At 40.1% G+C, this 24,666-nt stretch overlaps 1 protein-coding gene across 3 annotated transcripts in view; it reads right to left on the bottom strand.

Annotated features, from left to right (window-relative positions):
* abca4b (ATP-binding cassette, sub-family A (ABC1), member 4b) overlaps positions 1–24,666 on the bottom strand; it is a 106,142-nt gene that overhangs the window by 38,901 nt on the left and 42,575 nt on the right. For 2 of the 3 annotated variants that reach the window (XM_062023340.1, XM_062023341.1), the window contains exons 14-26: positions 20,258–20,434; positions 15,118–15,340; positions 14,474–14,695; positions 12,818–13,022; positions 12,638–12,730; positions 12,257–12,469; positions 11,197–11,374; positions 10,998–11,129; positions 6,320–6,459; positions 6,113–6,250; positions 5,866–6,047; positions 2,436–2,541; positions 1,471–1,676 (exon numbers count right to left, since the gene is read on the bottom strand). In XM_062023340.1, the coding sequence (XP_061879324.1) occupies positions 1,471–1,676; positions 2,436–2,541; positions 5,866–6,047; positions 6,113–6,250; positions 6,320–6,459; positions 10,998–11,129; positions 11,197–11,374; positions 12,257–12,469; positions 12,638–12,730; positions 12,818–13,022; positions 14,474–14,695; positions 15,118–15,340; positions 20,258–20,434 (2,215 nt within the window). The remainder of the gene's footprint in view (positions 1–1,470; positions 1,677–2,435; positions 2,542–5,865; positions 6,048–6,112; positions 6,251–6,319; positions 6,460–10,997; positions 11,130–11,196; positions 11,375–12,256; positions 12,470–12,637; positions 12,731–12,817; positions 13,023–14,473; positions 14,696–15,117; positions 15,341–20,257; positions 20,435–24,666) is intronic. The other variant, XM_062023342.1, reaches the window with a different exon arrangement.

The raw sequence follows: 24,666 nt of genomic DNA, 5'->3' as shown, positions 1-24,666 counted from the left end.
TTGTGTCATCAACACTCACAAGTAGAAAACTACTTTTTTAAAGTAATCATTTCTTATTTCAAGCATGAACAAAAAAAAAATCATGACTTTGACACAATTGTGTCTCATAATTAAAACGGATGACAGCCAAATGGACTTTGCTGTTTTATTTTCAATGAAACAATAGAAAACACGTACTCATATAGTAGTACAGTTGGCACAGTACAGTAAACTGACAGTTAATATTTAAACATGTGACATTTCTAACTATTTTGAACAGAAATAGTTCATGCACATTCAGATAAATTCTTCAAAATTACAATTAAAAAAAATTATATATGTATATACGCGCACTAATTGACTGAAAGAGCACGCACTTGGGGCGATGATGTCATGTTATCCATGGAAAAATGCATTTTTAGAGCATATGATTTGCCTGAGCGGCTAGGAGACCCCGAGAGTAACAAGCGCTTGCCTTGTTGCCTTTCCATTAAGAACAATAAACTAGTTTTTAGTATAAGTTTGCTGGTTTCAAGAAATGTAATGCCGAGCGCATATCATGATGTCAAGATAATGGCACTAGCATTTACTTCATTTAGGAACATTTTTCAACATATTGAGCAAAAAGGTCTCTTTTTTTTTCTAGCAAGAAAAGTGCACTTGTTATTAGTGAGAATATACTAATTTTAAGCTATTTTTGGGTTCATTGAGGTTAGCTAATTTGACTTGTTTTGGAAAGTCTTGACAAGCCAAATTTTCTTGTTCTATTGGCAGATAATTTTGCTTAGTTAAAATAAAATACCCCTCATTTTTGTATTTTTTTTCTTGTTTTTGAACACTGACTTTTTGCAGTGTATTTAAATAATAATAATAATACCTGGGATTTATATAGCGCTTTTCTAAGTACCCAAAGTCGCTTTACATGTTTTCCGGAACCCATCAATCATTCACACCTGGTGGTGGTAAGCTACTTTCGTAGCCACAGCTGCCCTGGGGTAGACTGAGGGAAGCGTGGCTGCAATTTGCGCCTACGGCCCCTCCGACCACCACCTATCATTCATCATTCATTTCACCGGTGTGAGCGGCACCGGGGGCAAAGGGTGAAGTGTCCTGCCCAAGGACACAACGGCAGCGATTTTTTAGATGGTAAGAGGCGGGGAGCGAACCTGCAACCCTCAGGTTTCTGGCACGGTTGCTCTACCCACTACGCCACACCGCCCTAATAAAATGATTAACATGAAATTAATGTTAGCTCTGATTTCAATTGTGTTGTTGTTTTTTTATGGTAACTTATTTGGTAAGTGGTTTTATTTGTAGAGGGGAAAAAGTGCTACCGGATTTTTGTGGTCATTTAAATAGAACGCGGTTTGATGGCATTATCTGCAGGGAAAAGACGCTGCAGGATTTTATGATCATTTCAATAGAAAAATGGTTTGATGGCACTATCGGGAGGGGCAGAAATGGAACGCAACTAGACGTGTAAAGTCCTACCTCCTCCAGGGACGTGTCTGAGATGCCAAAGCTGCTGAGGCCCATGTCAGCCAGAGTCTCCTCCAGCTCTCGGAAGAGGCTGGCGTAGGCGCGGTGCTTGAAGCCGCGGTTGGGTAGCAGGAAGGTGAGCTCCTGACCTATGACCTCGATCAGCTTGGCTTCGGGGACGTGGTGGTGGATGAGGCCGGTGATGCTGGCGATGTCCCCTGAGAATATCAGGAAGGTTCGTTATTAGAGATAAATGCGATAAATGCGTTAAAATGTAATATCGGAAATTATCGGTATCGGTTTTTTTTATTATCGGTATTGTTTTATTTTTTTAATTTTATTTTTTTTAATTAAATCCACATAAAAAACACAAGATACACTTACAATTAGTGCACCAACCCAAAAAACCTCCCTCCCCCATTTACACTCATTCACACAAAAGGGTTGTTTCTTTCTGTTATTAATATTCTGCTTCCTACATTATATATCAATATATATCAATACAGTCTGCAAGGGATACAGTCTGTGGTTCCTACATTATATATCAATATATATCAATACAGTCTGCAAGGGATACAGTCCGTAAGCACACATGATTGTGCGTGCTGCTGCTCCACTAATAGTACTAACCTTTAACACTTAATTTTACTCATTTTCATTCATTACTAGTTTCTATGTAACTGTTTTTATATTGTTTTACTTTCTTTTTTATTCAAGAATATGTTTTTAATTTATTTATCTTATTTTATTTTATAATTTTTTTAAAAAAGGACCTTATCTTCACCATACCTGGTTGTCCAAATTAGGCATAATAATGTGTTAATTCCACGACTGCATATATCGGTTGATATCGGTATCGGTAATTAAAGAGTTGGACAATATTGGAATATCGGATATCGGCAAAAAGCCATTATCGGACATCCCTATTCGTTATCATACGGTTGTGATCCAAACCAAGAACAGACCCTGTGCCTCACCATCTAGAACCCGCTCTGCGTTCTTAAACTGGTTCTGGGACTGGTCCTTGTAGCTGGTACAAATGGAGCAGGAGCAGGAACAGTCAGAGGCGCAGTCGCAGTCGTTCTGATGGAAAAAGCAGAAACAAGCAAACAAGCTCCAATAACTCTTTTATATTTAATACAGAGTACACATATTTACATGCAAAATGACTAAACCCTATTATCTTCATCTGTTTTATGTTTACTTCCTTAGCTTGTTTATATCTGACTTCCTGTTCCTACCGCCTCTCCGTATCCTTCTCCTACAGTCTGGGGCATCGGAGCCCTTTGCCACAAGTTGCCATGGAAACCCAAACGTGACTGATCTTTTTTGTTTTACTATTCTTGTTGGCACAAATAATGTTGCCCACAACTAGCAAAAATATGTGAAGTAATCAGCAAAATATAATCTACTGTCTATGTTGCAAGGTTTTATTTCATGTTATAGTCACATATAAATGAGTAAATGTTACCCTAAAAAAAATGACATGAAAAATACAAGTGATATGAAAATATTTAAAACTTATTCAATTATTATTTATATATATATATTTTTTTATCTTTAGTAGTACTTTTTAAATGTTCCATTACCACATGACTATGCTGTATCTATAATAATGATGTAAATATGTATAACATTTGAATTAATAATAATAATAATAATGGATTAGATTTTATATAGCGCTTTTCTATTATTAGATACTCAAAGCGCTCACAGAGAAGTGAGAACCCATCATTCATTCACACCTGGTGGTGGTAAGCCACATTTACAATTATCACCATACCATACCTCATTCCTTCATTCCGCACTCCATCCAGTTGTATGATCACTGGCCATACAGCAATAGATGATATCTGTCTATTATTGACCGCTTCTATGGTAGCTACCTCTCTTTGTTTATAATGTCTATTTTCTGCTGGATCTACTCTCTAGTTTATGCTGCCCTTTTTTTTTTCCCCGCAGCTGTTACATATACTGTAATATTGTACATGGTAATTGGGATTTGTTATATATTGTATATAAAAATATAATATAATATAATTTATCAGTATATATTATATACTGTAAATGTAATATGTATGTAGGAGCCTAAATGCTGTTTGAGTTCATTTACATTTTATGGAAGGTGCTTTATGTTTATTCAGCCAAAATGGGACTATTTACTTTATTTGCATGCTTAGAATAATTATTACATTTGTCTAAATAATTTGATGACGTAACTGTTTGATTGCATATATGGCGGAAGGATCTGTGTGGTAGCTTGGTTTTTTTGGACACAGTGCATTATGGGTAATGACAGTCAGGTGCGGGGGAATTGAGCCACACAGTTTTTTGACCTCACTCTTACTTTTTCTAACTTTTTCTTGCTGTAACAAACTCTGTTTATTTTGCCATTCATTTGTTCCCACATCATTATTGTGTTACGTTTTTGAATAATTAAGTGACAATAGTAAACGATACAAAACGAAGAGGAGCGTCTGGACATTTGTTTGTTGTCGCTGCAGCAAACGGAGCAGGAGAAAGTAGAGGAGCGTCAAGCTAAAGGCTTCAATAGGAATCTACATTTTAAATATTACATATATGTTATATTTTATATTGCTGCTATGGTACATTTTTAGTCTACTTAATACCTGCATTATCCTTTCCATCCTTACCCTTTCCATCCTTTGAAACTGAGCTACTGTGTGGAACAATTTCCCTTGTGGATCAATACATTTTGTCTAAGTCTAAGTCTATACTGATTTGCTTAGAGAAATCAATCAATCAATCAATCAATGTTTACAAGCCACAACGACATCCTCGGCTCAGATCCCACATCAGGGCAAGACAAAACTCAACCCAATGGGATGACAATGAGAAACCTTGGAGGGGACCGCAGATGTGGGGACCCCCCCGCCCCCTGGGCGACCCGTGCAATGGACGTCGAGTGGATCTAGTTAATAGTGTGAGAGTCCAGTCCATAGAGGATCTAACATAATAGTGTGAGAGTCCAGTCCATAGTGGATCTAACATAATAGTGTGAGAGTCCAGTCCATAGTGGATCTAACATAATAGTGTGAGAGTCCAGTCCATAGTGGATCTAACATAATAGTGTGAGAGTCCAGTCCATAGTAGATCTAACATAATAGTGTGAGAGTCCAGTCCATAGTGGATCTAACATAATAGTGTGAGAGTCCAGTCCATAGTGGATCTAACATAATAGTGTGAGAGTCCAGTCCATAGTGGATCTAACATAATAGTGTGAGAGTCCAGTCCATAGTGGATCTAACATAATATTGTGAGAGTCCAGTCCATAGTGGATCTAACATAATAGTGTGAGAGTCCAGTCCATAGTAGATCTAACATAATAGTGTGAGAGTCCAGTCCATAGTGGATCTAACATAATAGTGTGAGAGTCCAGTCCATAGTGGCTCTAGCAAATCACATGTTTAGATATTTTTTGGACCTATAAATGTCTACTGCCTATACCAGGGGTCGGCAACCCCCCCCCACACACCCCTGATTGTAAATAATGTAAATAATTCAATGTGATTATCTTGTGTGATGACTGTATTATGATGATAGTATATATGATAGTATATATCTGTATCATGAATCAATTTAAGTGGACCCCGACTTAAACAAGTTGAAAAACTTATTGGGGTGTTACCATTTAGTGGTCAATTGTACGGAATATGTACTTCACTGTGCAACCTACTAATAAAAGTTTCAATCAATCAATCCAAAACATACAGATAGTGTGTCATGAGATATACATTGAATTAAGATGACTTAAAGGAAACTAAATGACCTCCAATATACCTACAGATGAGGCATAATGATGCAATATGTACATATAGCTAGCCTAAATAGCATGTTAGCATCGATTAGCTTGCAGTCATGCAGTGACCAAATATGTCTGATTAGCACTCCACACAAGTCAATAACATCAACAAAACTCACCTTTGTGCATTAATGCACAACGTTAAAAGTCTGGTGGACAAAATGAGACAGAAAAAGAAGTGACATAAAACACGTCCTAGAAAGTCGGAGAAAGTTATACATGTAAACAAACTATACGGTGAGTTCAAGGACCGCCAAAATTAGTAGGACAAAACGGCGCTCGCCAAATACTCGAATCAGTGAAGCATGTTTGATATAAACAGTGTGATTTATAACAATTAGGGAGGTTTGTGTCATGTTTGTCCTCCTACAGAAACCATACTAAAACAAAAACACATTTTTTTCCCCTCATCTTTTTCCATTTTTTCATACATTTTTGAAAAAGCACCACAGAGTCACTAGGGCGGCGCTAAAGAGCCGCGGGTTGCCGACCCCTGGCCTATACCAATAATTATTGTGATTCTAAATATGACAACAGACAGTAGCAGAGTAGAACCAATAGACTCTACATGATGACGAGCCCACCTCCTTCTTCTTGAGGTCCTTCATGCGGCGCACCAACGTCAGGTAAAAGCCGGCGCCGAAGCAGTTCTTGAGAAAGAGCGGCGATCCGCAGCAGTGCAGCTGGCCTCTGGAGATGATGGCGATGCGGTCACTCAACAGGTCGGCCTCGTCCATGTGATGCGTGGACAGGATCACCGTGCGACCTGCACCCCAACCATACATGTTACATTTATTTCACTGAGATGTCCGACTTCTACAGCACACGTACCACATCTGTATTTCAACAGGAGGTCCCAGATTGACCTCCTGGAGTAAGGATCCACTCCTGAGGTGGGCTCATCCAGGATGACCACCTTGGACCCGCCAACAAACGCCATGGCGACTGACAGCTTCCTCTGCATGCCGCCTGCGGGGAGAGAGGTGGCATGGAGGCTTTTCTTGCAGATAAATGGCGAACCCGCCGTTGTCTTCTCACCCGAGAGATTCTGCGCCTCGTCGTCTCTCTTGTGAGGCAGGCCCAGGTCCACCAGCATATCCTCCACCTCCTTCTCCGCCTCCGCTCGGGTGCGACCCTTCAGCAGCGAGTAGAAAAGGATGTGCTCCTCCACCGTGAGACTGCGACAGGAACGAGAACCATGAGAGCCGTTCTTATCGTCAATCACCCGCTTTTCTCACTACAAGTCCAAATGCACTCTAGTGAAGTGAATTATATTTATATAGCGCTTTTCTCTAGTGACTCAAAGCGCTTTACATATTTGGCCACCCGCCTTGACTCACATATGAACTTGAAGTGCCATCCCATTACTAACCCACAGGGTTCAATATGACCTTTTGCAGCTATTACAGCTTCAACTCTTCTGGGAAGGCTGTCCACAAGGTGGCGGAGTGTGTTAATAGGAATTTTCCACCATTCTTCCAAAAGCGCATTGGTGAGGTCACACACTGAGGTTGGCCGAAAAGGCCTGGCTCTCAGTCTCCGTTCTAATTCATCCCAAAGGTGTTCTATCGGGTTCAGGTCAGGACTCTGTGCAGGCCAGTCAAGTTCATCCACACCAGACTCTGTCATCGATATGTCAGAATCAGAATCAGAATCAGAATAGTTTTATTGCCATTGTTTGAGAACGGGTTCACAAACTAGGAATTTTTCTTGGTGCAAACGTGCAACATAAAACACATATAACACATATTTGGTAATAAAAAGAGTTGTGACTGAGCTATCAGATAGACTTAGAAGGAATTCAAGGAGCTGCTGTTAGGAGTTATTGTTCATTTGCCTGATGGCCGAGGGGAAAAAAGTGTTCAGGTGGCGGGAGGTGTGGGTCTGGATGGAGCGTAGTCTCTTGCCTGAGGGGAGAGGGGAGAATAGTGTGTGTCCAGGGTGAGAAGAGTCAGCTGTGATCCCACCCACACGCTCCTGGTCCTGGAGGAGAACAAGTCCTGGAGGGATGGGAGCTTGCAGCCAATCACCTTCTCAGCAGCACGTACCATGCGCTGCAGTCTATTCTTATCCTGGACTGTGGCGCCGGGGAAGCACACTGTGATGGAGGAGGTCAGGATGGACTCTATGATGGCTGAGTAAAACTGCACCAGCATCTCGGTCGGCACCTTAAGTTTCCTCAGCTGCCGCAGGAAGTACATCCTCTGCTGGGCCTTCTTGATGAGGGAGCTGATGGTCGACTCCCACTTGAGGTCCTGGGTGATGGTGGTGCCCAAGAAACGGGAGGAGTCCACAATGGGGACGGGGGTGGGAGAGTCAATCAGGGTGAGGGGGGATGGTGGGGCTGTGACTTTCCTGAAGTCCATGATCATCTCCACCGTTTTCTGGGCGTTCAGCTCCAGGTTGTTGAGGCCGCACCAGGACGTCAGCCGGTCCACCTCTCTCCTGTAGGCAGACACATCGCCATTCGAGATGAGCCCGATGAGAGTGGTGTCATCCGCAAACTTGAGCAGTTTTACGGATTGGTGACTGGAGGTGCAGCAGTTTGTATACAGGGAGAAGAGCCAGGGGGAGAGTACACAGCCCTGAGGAGTACCAGTGTTCGTGGTTCGACTGTCCGAGACAATCTTCCCCAGCCGTACGTGCTGTCTTCGGTCTGTCAGGAAGTCATTAATCCAACTGCAGAGGGAGTCGGGCACGCTGAGCTGGTAGAGCTTGTCTCGTAGCAGTCCAGGGAGGATGGTGTTGAAGGCAGAGCTGAAGTTCACAAACAGGATCCTAGCGTAGGTTCCTGGGGAGTCCAGATGCTCCAGGATGAATGGAGGGCCAGGTTCACTGCATCATCCACAGACCTGTTGGCTCTGTAGGCGAACTGCAGTGGGTCCAGGAGGGGGGCGGTGATGTCCTTGAGGTGGGGCAGGACCAAGCGCTCAAAGGACTTCATGACCACAGACGTCAGCGCGACCGGCCTGTAGTCATTTAGTCCTGTGATCCGTGCTTTCTTGGGGACAGGGACAATGGTAGAGGTCTTAAAGCAGGACGGCACGCGGCATAGCTCCAGAGAGGTGTTAAAAATGTCAGTGAAGACAGGAGCCAGCTGGTCCGCACAGTGTCTGAGAGTGGAGGGGGAGACACCATCCGGCCCGGGGGCCTTCCGCGTATTCAGCTTCAAGAACTGCCGGCGTACATCCTCTTCTTTGATGGAGAGGGTCTTTACAGTCTTATGATGTTTTTGGAGTCCTGTGATGTCATTGGAGTCCTTTGAGTCCTTTAACTCCTTTAATGAAGTGCTGGCATTGGTGGGGAGGGTGATGGTGGGGGGAGCATGGCTTTGATGAGCTGAAGGCCGTTCATGACGACAGTAATGTGTGTTGAGGCCCTGAGCGAGACCTTGCTTTGCCCACTGGTGCACAGTCATGTTGGAGGAGGATGGGAGGTTGGGAGCATGGAATTGTCCAAAATGTTTTGGTATCCTGGAGCATTCAAAGTTCCTTTCACTGGAACTAAGGGGCCAAGCCCAACTCCTGAAAAAAACAACCCCACATCATAATTCCTCCGCCACCAAATTTCACACTCGGCACAATGCAAGATGAAGGTGTTCCTGTGTTCTTTCATGTATGGTAATCAACAGAAAGATATTGTTCTAACCCAAGGACTTCAAAGCGGAGAGAAGACAGGATCTGCCCAATTTCCAGACGACCTCTTTTTGAACCACAAACGTCTTTATGAACTATTTTATGGACCTCTTTTGGAACTATTTTACAAACTCTTTTTGAACTGACCTTTTCTGTGAATTGTTTACGACCTTTTCTGTGAACTTTTTGCGACCTTTGCCCTTTGGAAACAGCGGTGGCCAAAATAAAAGAAGGAGGCGTGCCATCTTTTGGCAGAGCGTGCTGAGATACTGTACAAGGGTACAGTGTACAGACGACTCCCCTCAATATTGAGTCCAAATTGAATTCTGTCTCTGTTTAATTCTTTGCCTCTTGTCTTGTTTAATAGATGTCATCAGTGTTTGAACCTGACACATACTTAGACAAACGTATGTGTTTAGAGAAAACAATGCCCAAAAGCTTATTTTTTTGTTGTTTACTCTGTAAACCAAAATCATAACTGCTCTCTTCGTCTAAGACGTGGAACAGAAATTTAGTAACACACATTAAGGAGAGTTGAGTTCATGAAAGGTTTTACTGCACATACCCATTACCAACTGTTCCTAAACAACACACAGGTCATTGGTTGTTGTTTTTGGTCAATATATATATACAGTGGTGGTCAAAAGTTGACATAAACTTGTAAAGAACATCATGTCATGGCTGTCTGGAGTTTCCAATCATTTCTACAACTCTTATTTTTTTGTGATGTAGTGATTGCAGCACATACTTGTTGCTCACAAAAAACATTCATGAAGTTTGCGTCTTTTATGAATTTATTATGGCTCTACTGAAAATGTGAGCAAATGTGCTGGGTCAAAAGTATACATACAGCAATGTTAATATTTGCTTACATGTCCCTTGGCAAGTTTCTTTGGTAGCCATCCACAAGCTTCTGGCTGAATTTTTGACCACTCCTCTTGACAAAATTGGTGCAGTTCAGCCAAATTTGTTGGTTTTCTGACATGGACTTGTTTCTTCAGCATTGTCCACACGTTTAAGTCAGACCATTCTACAACCTTAATTCTAGCCTGATTTAGCCATTCCTTTACCACTTTTGACGTGTGTTCAGGGTCATTGCCCTGTTGGAACACCCAACTGCGCCCAAGACCCAACCTCCGGGCTGATGATTTTAGCTTGTCCTGAAGAATTTGGAGGTAATCCTCCTTTTTCATTGTCCCATTTACTCTCTGTAATATCAATCCAATCCAATTTATTTATATAGCACATTTAAACAACAAAAATGTTTCCAAAGTGCTGCACAACAATATTAAAAACAATATTCAAATATTATCCTTAGCTCCACCAATGACTGAATAAAAACAAAAAATTGATAAATAAATATAATTACTGTTATCATTATTATCGACTCCTCTTTGCCTTATTCGTTTTATTTTCCTATTTTTAATGATGTTAGATCTGTGTTGTTGTTGGATACAAGTGTTGTAAATTAGCTATACATTGGATAACTGTTTCTGTATCTGTCCCTATTTCAAATAAATCTTTATATATATATATATATATATATATATATATATATATATATATATATATATATATATATATATATATATATATATATATATATATATATATATATATATATATCTGTAAAGCACCAGTTCCATTGGCCGCAAAACAGGCCCAGAGCGTAATCCTACCACCACCATGCTTGGCGGTAGGGAAGGTGTTCCTGGGATTAAAGGCCTCACCTTTTCTCTTCCAAACATATTGCTGGGTATTGTGGCCAAACAGCTCAATTTTTGTTTCATCTGACACCACATGGACAAACTCAAGACCTTCTGAAGTTCCGCAGTGTAGCTTGCTACAGTTGTCTGGGGATAGCTTACCCTGTAGCTCAGCTCCATTTAATCGTGAGTAACTTGTAGCTGAGCTTATTACATTCCCCAAGTAGCTTGCCCATCACTGGCTACAATACAGTAACACGTGAGTACTGTATTATCATCTTTTCAAAGGGCAGCTTCAATACGTGCAGGTGTACCTAATAAAATGCCACTTGAGTGTGTATATTTACATTTCTGTACTTCTTAATTGTGACTCACTGTTTGAAGAGGATGTTGTACTGAGGACACGTCCCCAAAGAGGCTCGTATGGCGTCCATGTCCGTGCGAATGTCTCTCCCGTAGATGTAAGCGGTGCCGGACGTGGGCGGGAAGAGTCCGGTCAGAATGGACCTGAACAGGAGACAAGTTCACGACACAAGCGATCACCACTTTAAAAATAAATAAATAAAGATTTTACATGGTGGTGGTTTTTCCAGCGCCGTTGTGTCCCAGGAAGGACGTGATCTGTCCCTCGTAGAAGTTGAGGCTCAGACGGTCGACGGCCGGACGACAGCCTCCGTCGAACACCTTGACCAGGTCCTGGATCTGCACCCCCATGGCTAGGCTGAGCGGGTCGGCCTCAAACAACAGCAGGTCTGCAAAGAGGAGCAAATTAATTTGATAAAGTAATTACATTTTTCATTTAATTTATGTTATCAATCAATCAATCAACCAATAATTACATATATAGCCCTAAATCACGAGTGTCTCAAAGGGCTGCACAAGCCACAACGACATCCTCGGCTCAGATCCCACATCAGGGCAAGGAAAAACTCAAACCAATGGGACAATGAGAAACCTTGGAGAGGACCGCAGATGTGGGAACCCCCCTAGGCGACCGGTGCAATGGACGTCGAGTGGATCTAGCATAATATTGAGAGTCCAGTCCATAGTGGATCTAGCATAATATTGAGAGTCCAGTCCATAGTGGATCTAGCATAATAGTGTGAGAGTCCAGTCCATAGTGGATCTAGCATAATATTGAGAGTCCAGTCCATAGTGGATCTAACATAATAGTGTGAGAGTCCAGTCCATAGTGGATCTAACATAATAGTGTGAGAGTCCAGTCCATAGTGGATCTAGCATAATATTGAGAGTCCAGTCCATAGTGGATCTAACATAATAGTGTGAGAGTCCAGTCCATAGTGGATCTAACATAATAGTGTGAGAGTCCAGTCCATAGTGGATCTAACATAATAGTGTGAGAGTCCAGTCCATAGTGGATCTAGCATAATATTGAGAGTCCAGTCCATAGTGGATCTAACATAATAGTGAGAGTCCAGTCCATAAAATCATGGCATTAAAAACTACAAAATAAAACTTCAGATTGTTTTCTTTGTCTTACTTTGGCCAAAAATAGAACAAATAAATTCTGAAAATATGACAATAAAAGTATAGAACAAAATAGAATAGCACCTGGACTGTCCACCAGGTGTCCTCAGCACTACAGCATCCAGAACCTGAGTTTTTATTCTCACCTTCTTCCTTTCCTGAGTCCTCATTGTCTCCAATTGGCTTTGCCTCCTCTTCCTCCTCCTCCTGGCGCCTCAGCCGCTCCTTTTCTCTCTCCAGACGTTCCCTCTTGCTTTGGTGCTTGCAGGTCTTCCTGCAGGCCGAGCCGTTACAGGTGTTGTTCTGCACAGGTGCGCCGCTCTCTGCATCCTTCTCCGCCTTGTCGGCTTCTGAAGGCACTGAGGGAGGAACATTAGAGATATTTTGAAGGCACTTGTCTTTGGTTCGGTATTGCCTGCAAAGTCTACAGGTCACAGTTTATTTACAGGATTTCCCACGGGAACATGTTCACATTTTAGGTTGCATTGTTTTTGGTACAATTGTGAGCTGGTAAGAATAATTCTGACCTGGATCGTCACTTCCAGGAGATGCAGGTGCAGCGTTGTGCCAGTAGGACGGCTGCAGAGGGAAGTAGAACGGGTGTCCGATGCCATACTGTCCTGTAGGGTACACGATGCATCACATCATTGAGAAAAGTCTTTGCATGAATTGCACATCTTAGACCAAGAAGGTTCAAATAGCCCCACCTGGGAAGACGGTATCCAGGTACCAGGCCAGGACAGCGTAGAGAACGGCGTCCAGCAGCATCATGAGTATGGAGGTGAGGAACGAGTAGCCGTCCTTCTCCAGCGGGCTGGTCTGGATGTTGTCCCACTGCAAACCCAAACCCTGCTCCTCGTAGCGAGACAGGTACTCTGTGCCGAAGCCGAACGCCACCGGGGACAAAAGGCTCTGGACAGCAAAGGCGTATGAGAGATGATACGGTTGTGAGTCCCAGGGTGCAAATAACTTGTCCCAATACAACTTTTTTGCTTCTGATTCAATACCGATATTGGAGCCTTGGGTGTTGGTCTATACCAGTGGTTCTTAACCTTGTTGGAGGTACCCAACCCCACCAGTTTCATATGCGCATTCACCCAACCCCAACCGTAATCATGAAATGATGTTATTATATTAAAGAAATACTAATAGATATATATTTTACAAACAGAGAGATACAGGAATGTACACATAATCCAGGGTTTCCCACACATTCATTTATTTGTGGCGGCCCGCCACGAAAGAATTACGTCCGCCACAAATAAAAAAATAAAATAAAAAATAAATAAATAAATATATATATATTTTTTTGTCCTCTCCAGCTTCTCAGGCAAATCATATAGTTGATGTAGATGATCATATAGTTGATGTAGATGATCATATAGTTGATGTAGATGCCCGTATCGGCTGTTCACATTTACTTTACAAAAGAGAAGTGTAGGATACTTCTCTTGTTGCCTTATTTGTATTTGACTTTATTAAATGTATTTCTATTAGAAACACAACATGTGTATATAACAAAGGGTGCAAAGTGTGCAGGCAGTAGGAAACACATGGTTAAGTGTAGGGAGTAAAACTGATTCAAGATTTTTGGAGCTCTTTGTTCAGTGGATCAGATGTTTGATGAAGCTCTGTGTCTATCTACCACCACTACTGTTTATTTGTTACTGACTGTGGCAGGACACCTCTGCCTCTGTTTCACTTTATGTTGCTGGTAAATAATATGCTTGTAGTAGTAGGCTAAAGTTAAATTATTTAGTATGCACTAATTAAAGGGGCAGAGCTTTGAGACATTTTAGCTTTTATAAGATATATTTTTTGTAAGAACCACAATTAATAAATACATTTCAGTGAATAACTTATTGTTCAAATCTGTATATAAATATGTACATAAAGTGTTGTAATTATATTGTAAAATGGATGGATGGATGGACGTTTAAAACAAAACTGTTATTATTAATTAGTAAGTATACATTTTTTGAGCCTTTTTAGAGAAAATCAAATCATTGTAGTAAATTATGCAAATTACTCGATGATGTCATAGTGACCACGCCCATATCCACGCCCCCACCGCCACAGGTATCTTGGCAGTTTATGGGAAACACTGTAATCCCATGTTTACATCTCATTGTGCAACATGTGAATGTTTTAGTGGAAACTAAATGCGATATCTGAAAGGGGTACACATTATTTAAAGTAGGACCCCCCCCCCACCCAGACATATAATAGTAGTACACAGCTCATGGGTATTATAACATTGTTCTGTTGCTGCTGTGTCATGCACTTAAAATCAGTATTCTGGCTAAACAACAAAGACGAGTCTTCACATTTGGTAAATAACTTATGTTGAGTCGTCGACGTACAGCCGCTAGCTTCATGTTGGCGGTGATGCGGTCCTGCCAGGTGACGCAGAGCACATGGGGCAGGTAGAGGGTGAAGTAGACCACACCGCTGCACGCCGCCGCCAGGTTGGCCTTGTTGAAGAAGACGCTCATGAGGAAGCACTGCATGATGGTGGCCACCGTGAACGTCAGCAGGAAGAAGAAGACCAACAGGGGGTGGCTGTAGTTCAGCACCTTGCCGCCCTGAAAAGACACACGCACTGTATCAGCTTTCTTCTAAGAACCGTCGGCACGCCTTCACCACCGCTTGATTCCCCTTCGGGGTGATGGACGGTTGGCAGCGCTTCATAGCAGCAGTCGACCTCCAGGGCCCCAACTCCCCCCCTCCCTCTGTTGCGAGTTGTCGTGATTAAATGTAACGTGTTTATGTGTGCATGGCATGGACTAGGCCCCCTTTGGAGCCCAGTGTAGATTGTATTTTTTTACTCATCTTCTTCCCAGCGTTTTACCTTTTTCACACCTTTTACGGCGCGCCTCGTGGCGACCCATCAGCGTTCCTGTTCTGTAACCCTGTACACTGTTTGTTTGTCTAATCTTGAACGGGTTTGTGCTGAAAACATAGTTTCGTTGTAAAGACCTATCCTATCCATGCTCGGGTTCCTCACCACGATGATAGAGGTGAGCAACGCCGTGCTGGCCACCATCACGACAAAGCTGTCGATGAACCACGTCCACCAGAGGACGCTGTTGGACACGCCCATGGCCTTGAGGGTCTCCTTGAGGCGCAGCTCCTTCTCCAGCACGATGCTTTTTACCGTCATGGACACCGAGTAGATCCACGCCAACACCATGAACATCGGGAAGCAGCGGTTCAGCGTGATCATGAAGCTGAGGAGTAAAGAGAGTAAAGAAAGTACACCGGTGGTTTACAAAAGCAAATAACTGCCAATTAGCGCTGGGTCAAGAAGCCTGTGGCTGTAGGCAACTTCCTGTTGTAGTTTTTATTCATTTCACTAGAGGTATCATGAGTAGTCCACTTTCTCATTCTGTAAAAATCATTATTAAAGTTGAAAAAGTAACCTGTTATACTGTTATGGCCCCCGACCGTTATGTTTGTGTTTGATGTGTGGGCATTACTTTTTGTTCAGAGTGTGACTTCTTGACTCTGCAAGGATCTTTCCCCCTCTCCAGGACCCGCCTCCAGCCACCACCCATCCGCCCGGCGCACCTGCATCTGATTGGACTGATGATCCGCAGGGGGTGTATATTGTAGCGTCCCGGAAGAGTTAGTGCTGCAAGGGGTTCTGGGTATTTGTTCTGTTGTGTTACGGTGCGGATGTTCTCCCGAAATGTGTTTGTCATTCTTGTTTGGTGTGGGTTCACAGTGTGGCGCATATTCGTAACAGTGTTATAGTTGTTTATACCAGCCACCCTCAGTGTGACCTGTATGGCTGTTGACCAAGTATGCTAGGCATTCACTTATGTGTGTAAAAACTGCATATATTATGTGAGTGGGCCGGCACGCTGTTTGTATGGAGGAAAAGCGGACGTGACGACAGGTTGTAGAGGACGCTAAAGGCAGTGCCTTCAAGGCACGCCCCCCAGTAATGTTCTCCGGGTGGAAATCGGGAGAATGGTTGCCCCGGGAGATTTTTGGGAGGGGCACTGAAATTCGGGAGTCTTCCGGGAAAATCGGGAGGTTGAAACCGATACCGATAATTTCCGATATTACATTTTAAAGCATTTATCGGCCGATAATATCGGTGATGCGGTCCGATAATATCGGCCTGCCGATATTATTAGACATCTCTAATACATACACTCATGCGCATAATCGTGTTTCATCAAACATAAATTAACGTTGCTACCCTAGGGTAAACTGGATAACACATGGCACACTGACAAAGCTTAACCTAAGCCGTAGATATTATGTGACTGGGCCGCCACGCAAAGGCAGTGCCTTTAAGGTTTATTGGCGCTCTGTACTTCTCCCTACGGCCGTGTACACAGCGGCCTTTTAAAAAGTCATACATTTGACTTTTTGAAACCGATACCGATAATGTTGAAACCGATACCGATAATTTCCGATATTAAATTTTAAAGCATTTATCGGACGATAATATCGGCAGTCCGATATTATCGGACATCTCTAGTTACAGCATTATTTTTAGTTTGCACTTTTGTTCACTTTTTTGTAACTAGAAGTCACCTTAGAAGGAGCAGTAGGGGTAAACTGCTATTTTCTTTTACACCTTTTTCTCCTGTTTTTCAGTCAGTTAGTGAGTTTAGAAGCTTGTATTTGTTTGTTATTTTTCCTCCCAGAACAGAGACTGGTTGAGTGGTAGGTTGTTTTGTTTGTTATTTTGGCCTTAGTTTACCCTGAAGTTCAGCTCACCCATGTGACTGTGGTTTTTGTGTTTGTGTTTATGGCAGGCGTGTCCAAAGTGCGGCCCGGGGGCCATTTGCGGCCCGCAGCTAATTGTTTACCAGCCCGTCACACATTCTGGAAATGTTATTGCAAAAAAAAAAAAGAACATTAAAAAAAGTGGAATGAGGTGAAATCTAACGAGAAAAATGTTGACACAAAAGCTGCCATGCAGGATGTTTTCTTTTTCTTTTGTCTTTCTTTCTTTTTCTTTTTTTGCCATTGCTCAAAATAAATAATGACAAAAAATCCATACTATAATGAATTATTTTCAAAGCTCCAATTACTTCAAATATTTCACTTTAAGATGTTTTATGTGGTAAATATTGCATATATTGTGTAGTTGCCTTATAAAAACATCAAAGTTTTCTTTGACAAAAGAGCATAAAAAACAAACAAAATAATAGTTCCAGCATAAAATGGACAGATATATCTGAAGTTGATCTTGTAACTTGAGTGTTGAAAGTAAAAGAAAAACCTGAATAAAAATGTATCACTTTATGAGTGGGGCACCTTTTGGATCCCAAATATATTTAGTGGTATTTTATTTATTTTTTCACTGTGTTTTCTCAAAAATATGAAATAATTAAAATCAATGGTGTCCTGCATTATTGATCTTTTAGGGCTCTAGTTACTAAATACTGTATATTTCAGTTTTACTATAAAAAACAAAGGTGTTTTTGACAGAAAACCCATAAAACCTTTTTTATTTTTTATTTCTTTATATAAACTTGAAGTTGATATAGAGATTTACTGTAAGCGTTGAATAAAAAATATTAATAATAATTTGACTTATTTTTTAAATTTTAATGACTGAGACCCTTTATGGTCCCCGGGACCCCTAAAGGTAAAATAATTTAAAAAATCCATATTTTTGTTATGGTTTGAAAATGAAAAATATCAAAATGGCCCCCACATACTTGAATTTTTCCGTGTGCGGCCCTCAGTGGGAAAAGTTAGGACACCCCTGGTTTATGGCCTGTGTGCCTTCTCTGCTATGTAAAAAATAAGCATTTATTTATTTTTAATTGCCAGTTTTTTTGTCTTTTATGTTGTGCCTCGGTTCCCCTAGACCGGGTCATAACATATAAACATGGAACAAGTTCTCAATTTTCGACACAAGCTGATTCATCATTTTTTTCTTTAAAAAAAATGGATGATTATAAATAAACACCTGCTTAGTGGCTTTGGGGTTAGAATGTCCGCCCTGAGACTGGAAGGTTGTGAGTTCAAACAATACCAAAGACCATCAAAATGGGAGCCATTACCTCCCTGCTTGGCACTCAGCATCAAGGGTTGGAATTGGGGGTTAAATCACCAAATGATTCCCGAGCGCGGCCACCGCTGCTGCTCACTGCTCCCCTCACCTCCCAGGGAGTGAACATGGCCTTCTGAAGAACATAGGCCTTCTGAATCAACAATTTACTGTGTAGTGTAGGTTAACGGTGCACACAGAGTTGATAGCCAGCAACTTGTGATCTGATTGGCTATCGCAACTGATTAGGTAGGTAGTCACATGTTGAACGTTACATTAATTGGATATTTTTACAAGGACAAGGATCAGACCAACTTCCAACATTTTCCAAAACCGGGAGAGAAATATAATTGTCTTTGGACGTTTTGTACACAATTACTTGGAAACATACTGGTCCAAGAATTCCCATAGACAAAAAAGACAAAGGAATTTACCCAAGAACTGTCTCTCAACTGGTAAAGCTAAAATTGACACCCGTAAACAACACAGAATCTGAATTTTAGAGTCCACTAGTGTCAAAGCGCTTTGAGTACCTTGGAGGTAGAAAAGCGCTATATAAACCTGTGGAGGGGGGGCGTGGCCTGCGGACCTGCAGCGAAGCGGAGTGTGCCAGTACCGGCTTCGAGATCAGCGACAGGTGCGTGGATGGCCCAGCTGGGCGTGCTTATCTAATCACCGGTTGCTCTGTTAAAGGCAGCAGCCGGGAAGGAGAGGGCAGTTGGTGGTGGAGTGCGAGACAGACGACACACTGGAGGGAAACCATTCGTGTGCTCAATTGGTAAAAAGACGATGGCTGGAAAGCACCGAAAGAGACTCTTATTGCAAAATTAAGCATTGTTCAGAACCATGAACGAAGCTGTCATGTCCGTGATTGGTGGTCTGGAGAACCTGCACTGCAAAAAGTGAAATCTAAGTAAGATGAAATATCTCAAATAAGGGTGATATTTGCTTATTTTCTGTCTGATAAGATCATTCTTCTCTCTAAGCAGATTTGATTTTAGAGTGTTTTACTTGTTTTAAGGGTTTTGGTCCTAAATGATGTCAGTAAGATATTACAGCTGAGATTTGATGAGCTATATTGAGTAAAACATGCTTGAAACTAGAATATCAACTGTTGTGTCATCAACACTCACAAGTAGAAAACTACTTTTTTAAAGTCATCATTTTTTACTTCAAGCATGAAAAAAAAAATCATGATGCCGAGCGCATATCATTATGTCAAGCTAATGGCACTAGCATTTTATAGCAACATATTGAGCAAAAAGGTCTCATATTTTTTTTCTACCAAGAAAAGTGCACTTGTTTTTAGTGAGAATATACTTATTTTAAGCTATTTTGGGGTATATTGAGGTTAGCTAATTTGACTTGTTTCGGAAAGTCTTGACAAGCCCAATTTTCTTGTTCTATTGGCAGATAATTTTGCTTAGTTCAAGTAAAATACCCCTCATTTTTTTCTTGTCTTTGAACACTAACTTTTTGCAGTGCAGAATGCTGGACGACAGCAAAGACTTACTGTGGAGCAAAGACGGCGTCCACAATGTACATCCGAACATGACATGACAATCAACAAGGTCCCCACAAAAAAGGATAAAAACACCTTAAATATTCTTCAAGTCAAGATAATGGCACTAGCATTTACTTATTTAAGAATATTTTTCACCATATTGAGCAAAAAGGTCTCGGGTTTTTTTCTACCAAGAACAGTGCACTTGTTATTAGTGAGAATATACTTATTTTAAGGTATGTTTGGGTTCATTGAGGTTAGCTAATTTGACTTGTTTTGGAAAGTCTTGACAAGCCACATTTTCTTGTTTTATTGGCAGATAATTTTGCTTAGTTCAAGTAAAATACCCCTCATTTTTGTATTTTTTTTCTCGTTTTTTAACTTTGACTTTTTGCAGTGTGGAAGAGCAAGTCTTCCACAAACCCATTTACCATGTCTCAAATGGAATGCCTGTTATTCTTTTTGTCCATTTTCCAATTGTGCAAAAAATGGGAAATCTAAACAACGATGGTCTGTGAACAAATATGGGAAGAACTCGTTATTTCATTTGTTTTAGCTCTGTTTCGACTGTGAAAAAAGAATGACTGAATGATACACGGACTCAAGCAGTATCGCACTCACAGGTCATCCACATAGCACGGGTAGGGCATCTGCTGCACGTAGACCCCTAGGGGCCAGTCATGGCCAGTGTGCACCTTGATGATGCCGTGCTCGATCATGTCCTGCAGGTAGGCAAAGCCCCCCCAGATGTACCTCTGGTCCTCTATGGCGTCGGCTCTAGGGCCGGGGTCCCAGTACCTGAACAGAACACATATCAAACACTTATTTTTTTTTTGTTTGTTTTAATCAGTAACACTTTCATCGTTGAACCAGTTTAAATGCAATCAAACAACAATAGGGCCTGATCTACTAAATGTTCACGTGTACTAAAACACATGCAAACTTGATATCACATGCAAAGCCATATTCTAAAACTTTTACAATGGAAATAGACAGGAATCAATTGTAACTAATGGCAAGTATTTGTAGCTTTACTATATATCCATGCTCTTGTCTTTGAATGTGATGTATCACCTATAACCCATCAGATACTAAAGCCAGCTAGCAAAAATGAGTACAAAACAGAAGTCTATGGAGAGATTTTTTGCAAAAGCAAAATGCCAAAAAGGGCTCCCACTAATTCAGCGTTATGGTGAGTTTTTTTCATGTATTCATTTTCCTTTTTTTTTAATTGACATCCAGCATCAGACATTCCTATCCATTACTACATACCGGTATTCACATAAATCATACATCTATTGTCTGCCCTAAATGTCAAAATATTTTTGTTTATATCCCATCCATCCATACCACCCCCCCACAAAAAAAGAAAGAAACAACAACAAAAACAAAGTAATATCTACAAATACATCGATTAAATAAACAGGAAAAAAAAGAAGAAAAAAAAAAGAAGAAAATAATAATACATTAATATTAATAATAATCAGAAATAAAATAAAATATAAATATATATATATATATATATATATATATATATATATATATATGTATATATATATATATATATATATATATATATATGTATATATATATATATATATATATATATATATATATATATATATATATATATATATATATATATATATATATATATATATTTTTTTTTTTTTTTTTTTTAATATATATATATATATATATATGTATATATACAGTATATGTATATACACACACATATAGACACATATACATATATACACATATATACACATAAACATATATATATATACATACATATATACACATATACACTACCGTTCAAAAGTTTGGGGTCACCCAAACAATTTAGTGGAATAGCCTTCATTTCTAAGAACAAGAATAGACTGTCGAGTTTCAGATGAAAGTTCTCTTTTTCTGGCCATTTTGAGCGTTTAATTGAGCCCACAAATGTGATGCTCCAGAAAGTCAATCTGCTCAAAGGAAGGTCAGTTTTGTAGCTTCTGTAACGAGCTAAAGTGTTTTCAGATGTGTGAACATGATTGCACAAGGGTTTTCTAATCATCAATTAGCCTTCTGAGCCAATGAGCAAACACATTGTACCATTAGAACACTGGAGTGATAGTTGCTGGAAATGGGCCTCTATACACCTATGTAGATATTGCACCAAAAAGCAGACATTTGCAGCTAGAATAGTCATTTAGCACATTAGCAATGTATAGAGTGTATTTCTGTAAAGTTAAGACTAGTTTAAAGTTATCTTCATTGAAAAGTACAGTGCTTTTCCTTCAAAAATAAGGACATTTACATGTGACCCCAAACTTTTGAACGCTAGTGTATGTATATATATATTTATATGTATGTATGTGTGTGTATATATATATATACATGTATTCATTTTTCATGCACTTATTTGCTATACATGTATCTATCCGCCACACGTGGAAGGCTGGTCCCTAAAAATAATGCCTACATTAAACCGGTCCCTGGTTTAAAAAGAGACCTTTTTGCTCAATATATTTTTCAACATATTGAGCAAAAAGGTCTCTTTTTTTTTCTACAAAGAAAAGTGCACTTGTTATTAGTGAGAATATACTTATTTTAAGGTATGTTTGGGTTCATTGAGGTTAGCTAATTTGACTTGTTTTGGAAAGTCTTGACAAGCCAAATTTTCTTGTTCTATTGGCAGATAATTTTGCTTAGTTCAAATAAAATACCCCTCATTTTTGTATTATTTTTTCTTGTTTTTGAACACTGACTTTTTGTAGTGTAGCAAAAATGAGTACAAAACAAAAGTCTATGGAGAGATTTTTTGCAAAGGCAAAATGCCAGGGAGTCCCACTAATTCAGCGTTATGGTGAGTTTTTTACATGTATTCATTTTTCATGCACTTATTTGCTATACATGTATTTATCCGCCACAGGTGGAAGGCCGGTCCCTGAAAATAATACCTACATTAAACCGGTTCCCTGCACTGCAAAAAGTCAGTGTTCAAAAACAAGAAAAAACAAAACAAAAATGAGGGGTATTTTATTTGAACTAAGCAAAATTATCTGCCAATAGAACAAGAAAATTTGGGCTTGTCAAGACTTTCCAAAACAAGTCAAATTAGCTAACTTCAATGAACCCAAAAAACCTTAAAATAAGTATATTCTCACTAATAACAAGTGCACTTTTCTTGCTAGAAAAAAAAACAACCTTTTTGCTCAATATGTTGAAAAATATTCTTAAATGAAGTAAATGCTAGTGTCATTATCTTGACATAATGATATGCGCTCGGCATCAGGACTTTTTTTTCATGCTTGAAATAAGAAATGATGACTTTAAAAAAGTAGTTTTCTACTTGTGAGTGTTGATGACACAACAGTTGATATTCTAGTTTCAAGCATGTTTTACTCAATATAGCTCATCAAATCTCAGCAACAAGCTGTAATATCTTACTGACATCATTTAGACACTTAAAACAAGTAAAACACTCTAACATCAAATCTGCTTAGTGAGAAGAATGATCTTATCAGACAGAAAATAAGCAAATATCAGCCTTATTTGAGATATTTCATCTTACTTAGATTTCACTTTTTGCAGTGTGGTGCAAAAAAGGTTGGGTACCCCTGCTGTAAAGTACACGGTCTTAGTAGATCACCCGCAACACGGCCACTCATAGTACTTGCATTATTTTTTTGTTTTACTTTGCACCCGGTATTTACTGTAGTATTTTATGGATTTGTGTTGCTGCTCACAGCCACTATGGGGCATATTTGAACAGTATCTAGGGAGAATACTTTGTAAGAGATGTACGGTATTTTTCGGACTATAAGTCGCAGTTTTTTTCATAGTTTGGCCGGGGGTGCGACTTATACTCAGGAGCGACTTATGTGTGAAATTATTAACACATTACCGTAAAATATCAAATAATATCATTTAGCTCATTCGCGTAAGAGACTAGACCAGAGGTCGGCAACCCAAAATGTTGAAAGAGCCATATTGGAGCAAAAATACAAAAACAAATCTGTCTGGAGCCATATTTCATGTGTCATGAGATATAAATTGAATGAAGAGGACTTAAAGGAAACTAAATGAGCTCAAATGTAGCTACAAATGAGGCATAATGATGCAATATGTACATATAGCTAGCCTAAATAGCATGTTAGCATCGATTAGCTTGCAGTCATGCAGTGACCAAATATGTCTGATTAGCACTCCACACAAGTCAATAACATCAACAAAACTCACCTTTGTGCATTCACGCACAACGTTAAAAGTGTGGTGGACAAAATGAGACCGAAAAAGAAGTGACATAAAACACGTCCTAGAAAGTCGGAGAAAGTTATACATGTAAACAAACTATACGGTGAGTTCAGGGACCGCCAAAATTAGCAGGACAAAACGGCGCTCGCCAAATACTCGAATCAGTGAAGCATGTTTAATATAAACAGTGTGATTTATAACAATTAGGGAGGTTTGTGTCATGTTTGTCCTCCTACAGAAACCATACTAAAACAAAAAAATAGATTTTTTTTCCCCCTCATCTTTTTCCATTCTTCATATATTTTTGAAAAATCTCCAGAGAGCCACTAGGGCGGCGCTAAAGAGCCGCGGGTTGGTGACCCCCGGACTAGACGTATAAGATTTCATGGGATTTAGCGATTAGGAGTGACAGTAAACGTATAGCATGTTCTATATGTTATAGTTATTTGAATGACTCTTACCATAATATGTGAGGTTAACATAGCAGTTGGTTATTTATGCCTCATATAACGTACACTTATTCAGCCTGTTGTTCACTATTCTTTAGACATTTTAAATTGCCTTTCAAATGTCTATTCTTGCTGTTGGCTTTCATCAAATACATTTCCCCAAAAAATGCGACTTATACTCCATTGCGACTTATATATGTTTTTTTTCCTTCTTATGCATTTTCGTCCGGTGCGACTTATACTCCGGTGCGACTTATATGTGTTTTTTTCCTTCTTTATTATGCATTTTCGGCCGGTGCGACTTATACTCCGAAAAATACGGTATGACATATTTAT

The sequence above is a fragment of the Entelurus aequoreus genome, linkage group LG16, assembly GCF_033978785.1.
Source record: "Entelurus aequoreus isolate RoL-2023_Sb linkage group LG16, RoL_Eaeq_v1.1, whole genome shotgun sequence".
NCBI classification, from domain to species: Eukaryota; Metazoa; Chordata; class Actinopteri; order Syngnathiformes; family Syngnathidae; genus Entelurus; species Entelurus aequoreus.
This window is presented reverse-complemented; position numbering and strand designations above follow the sequence as displayed.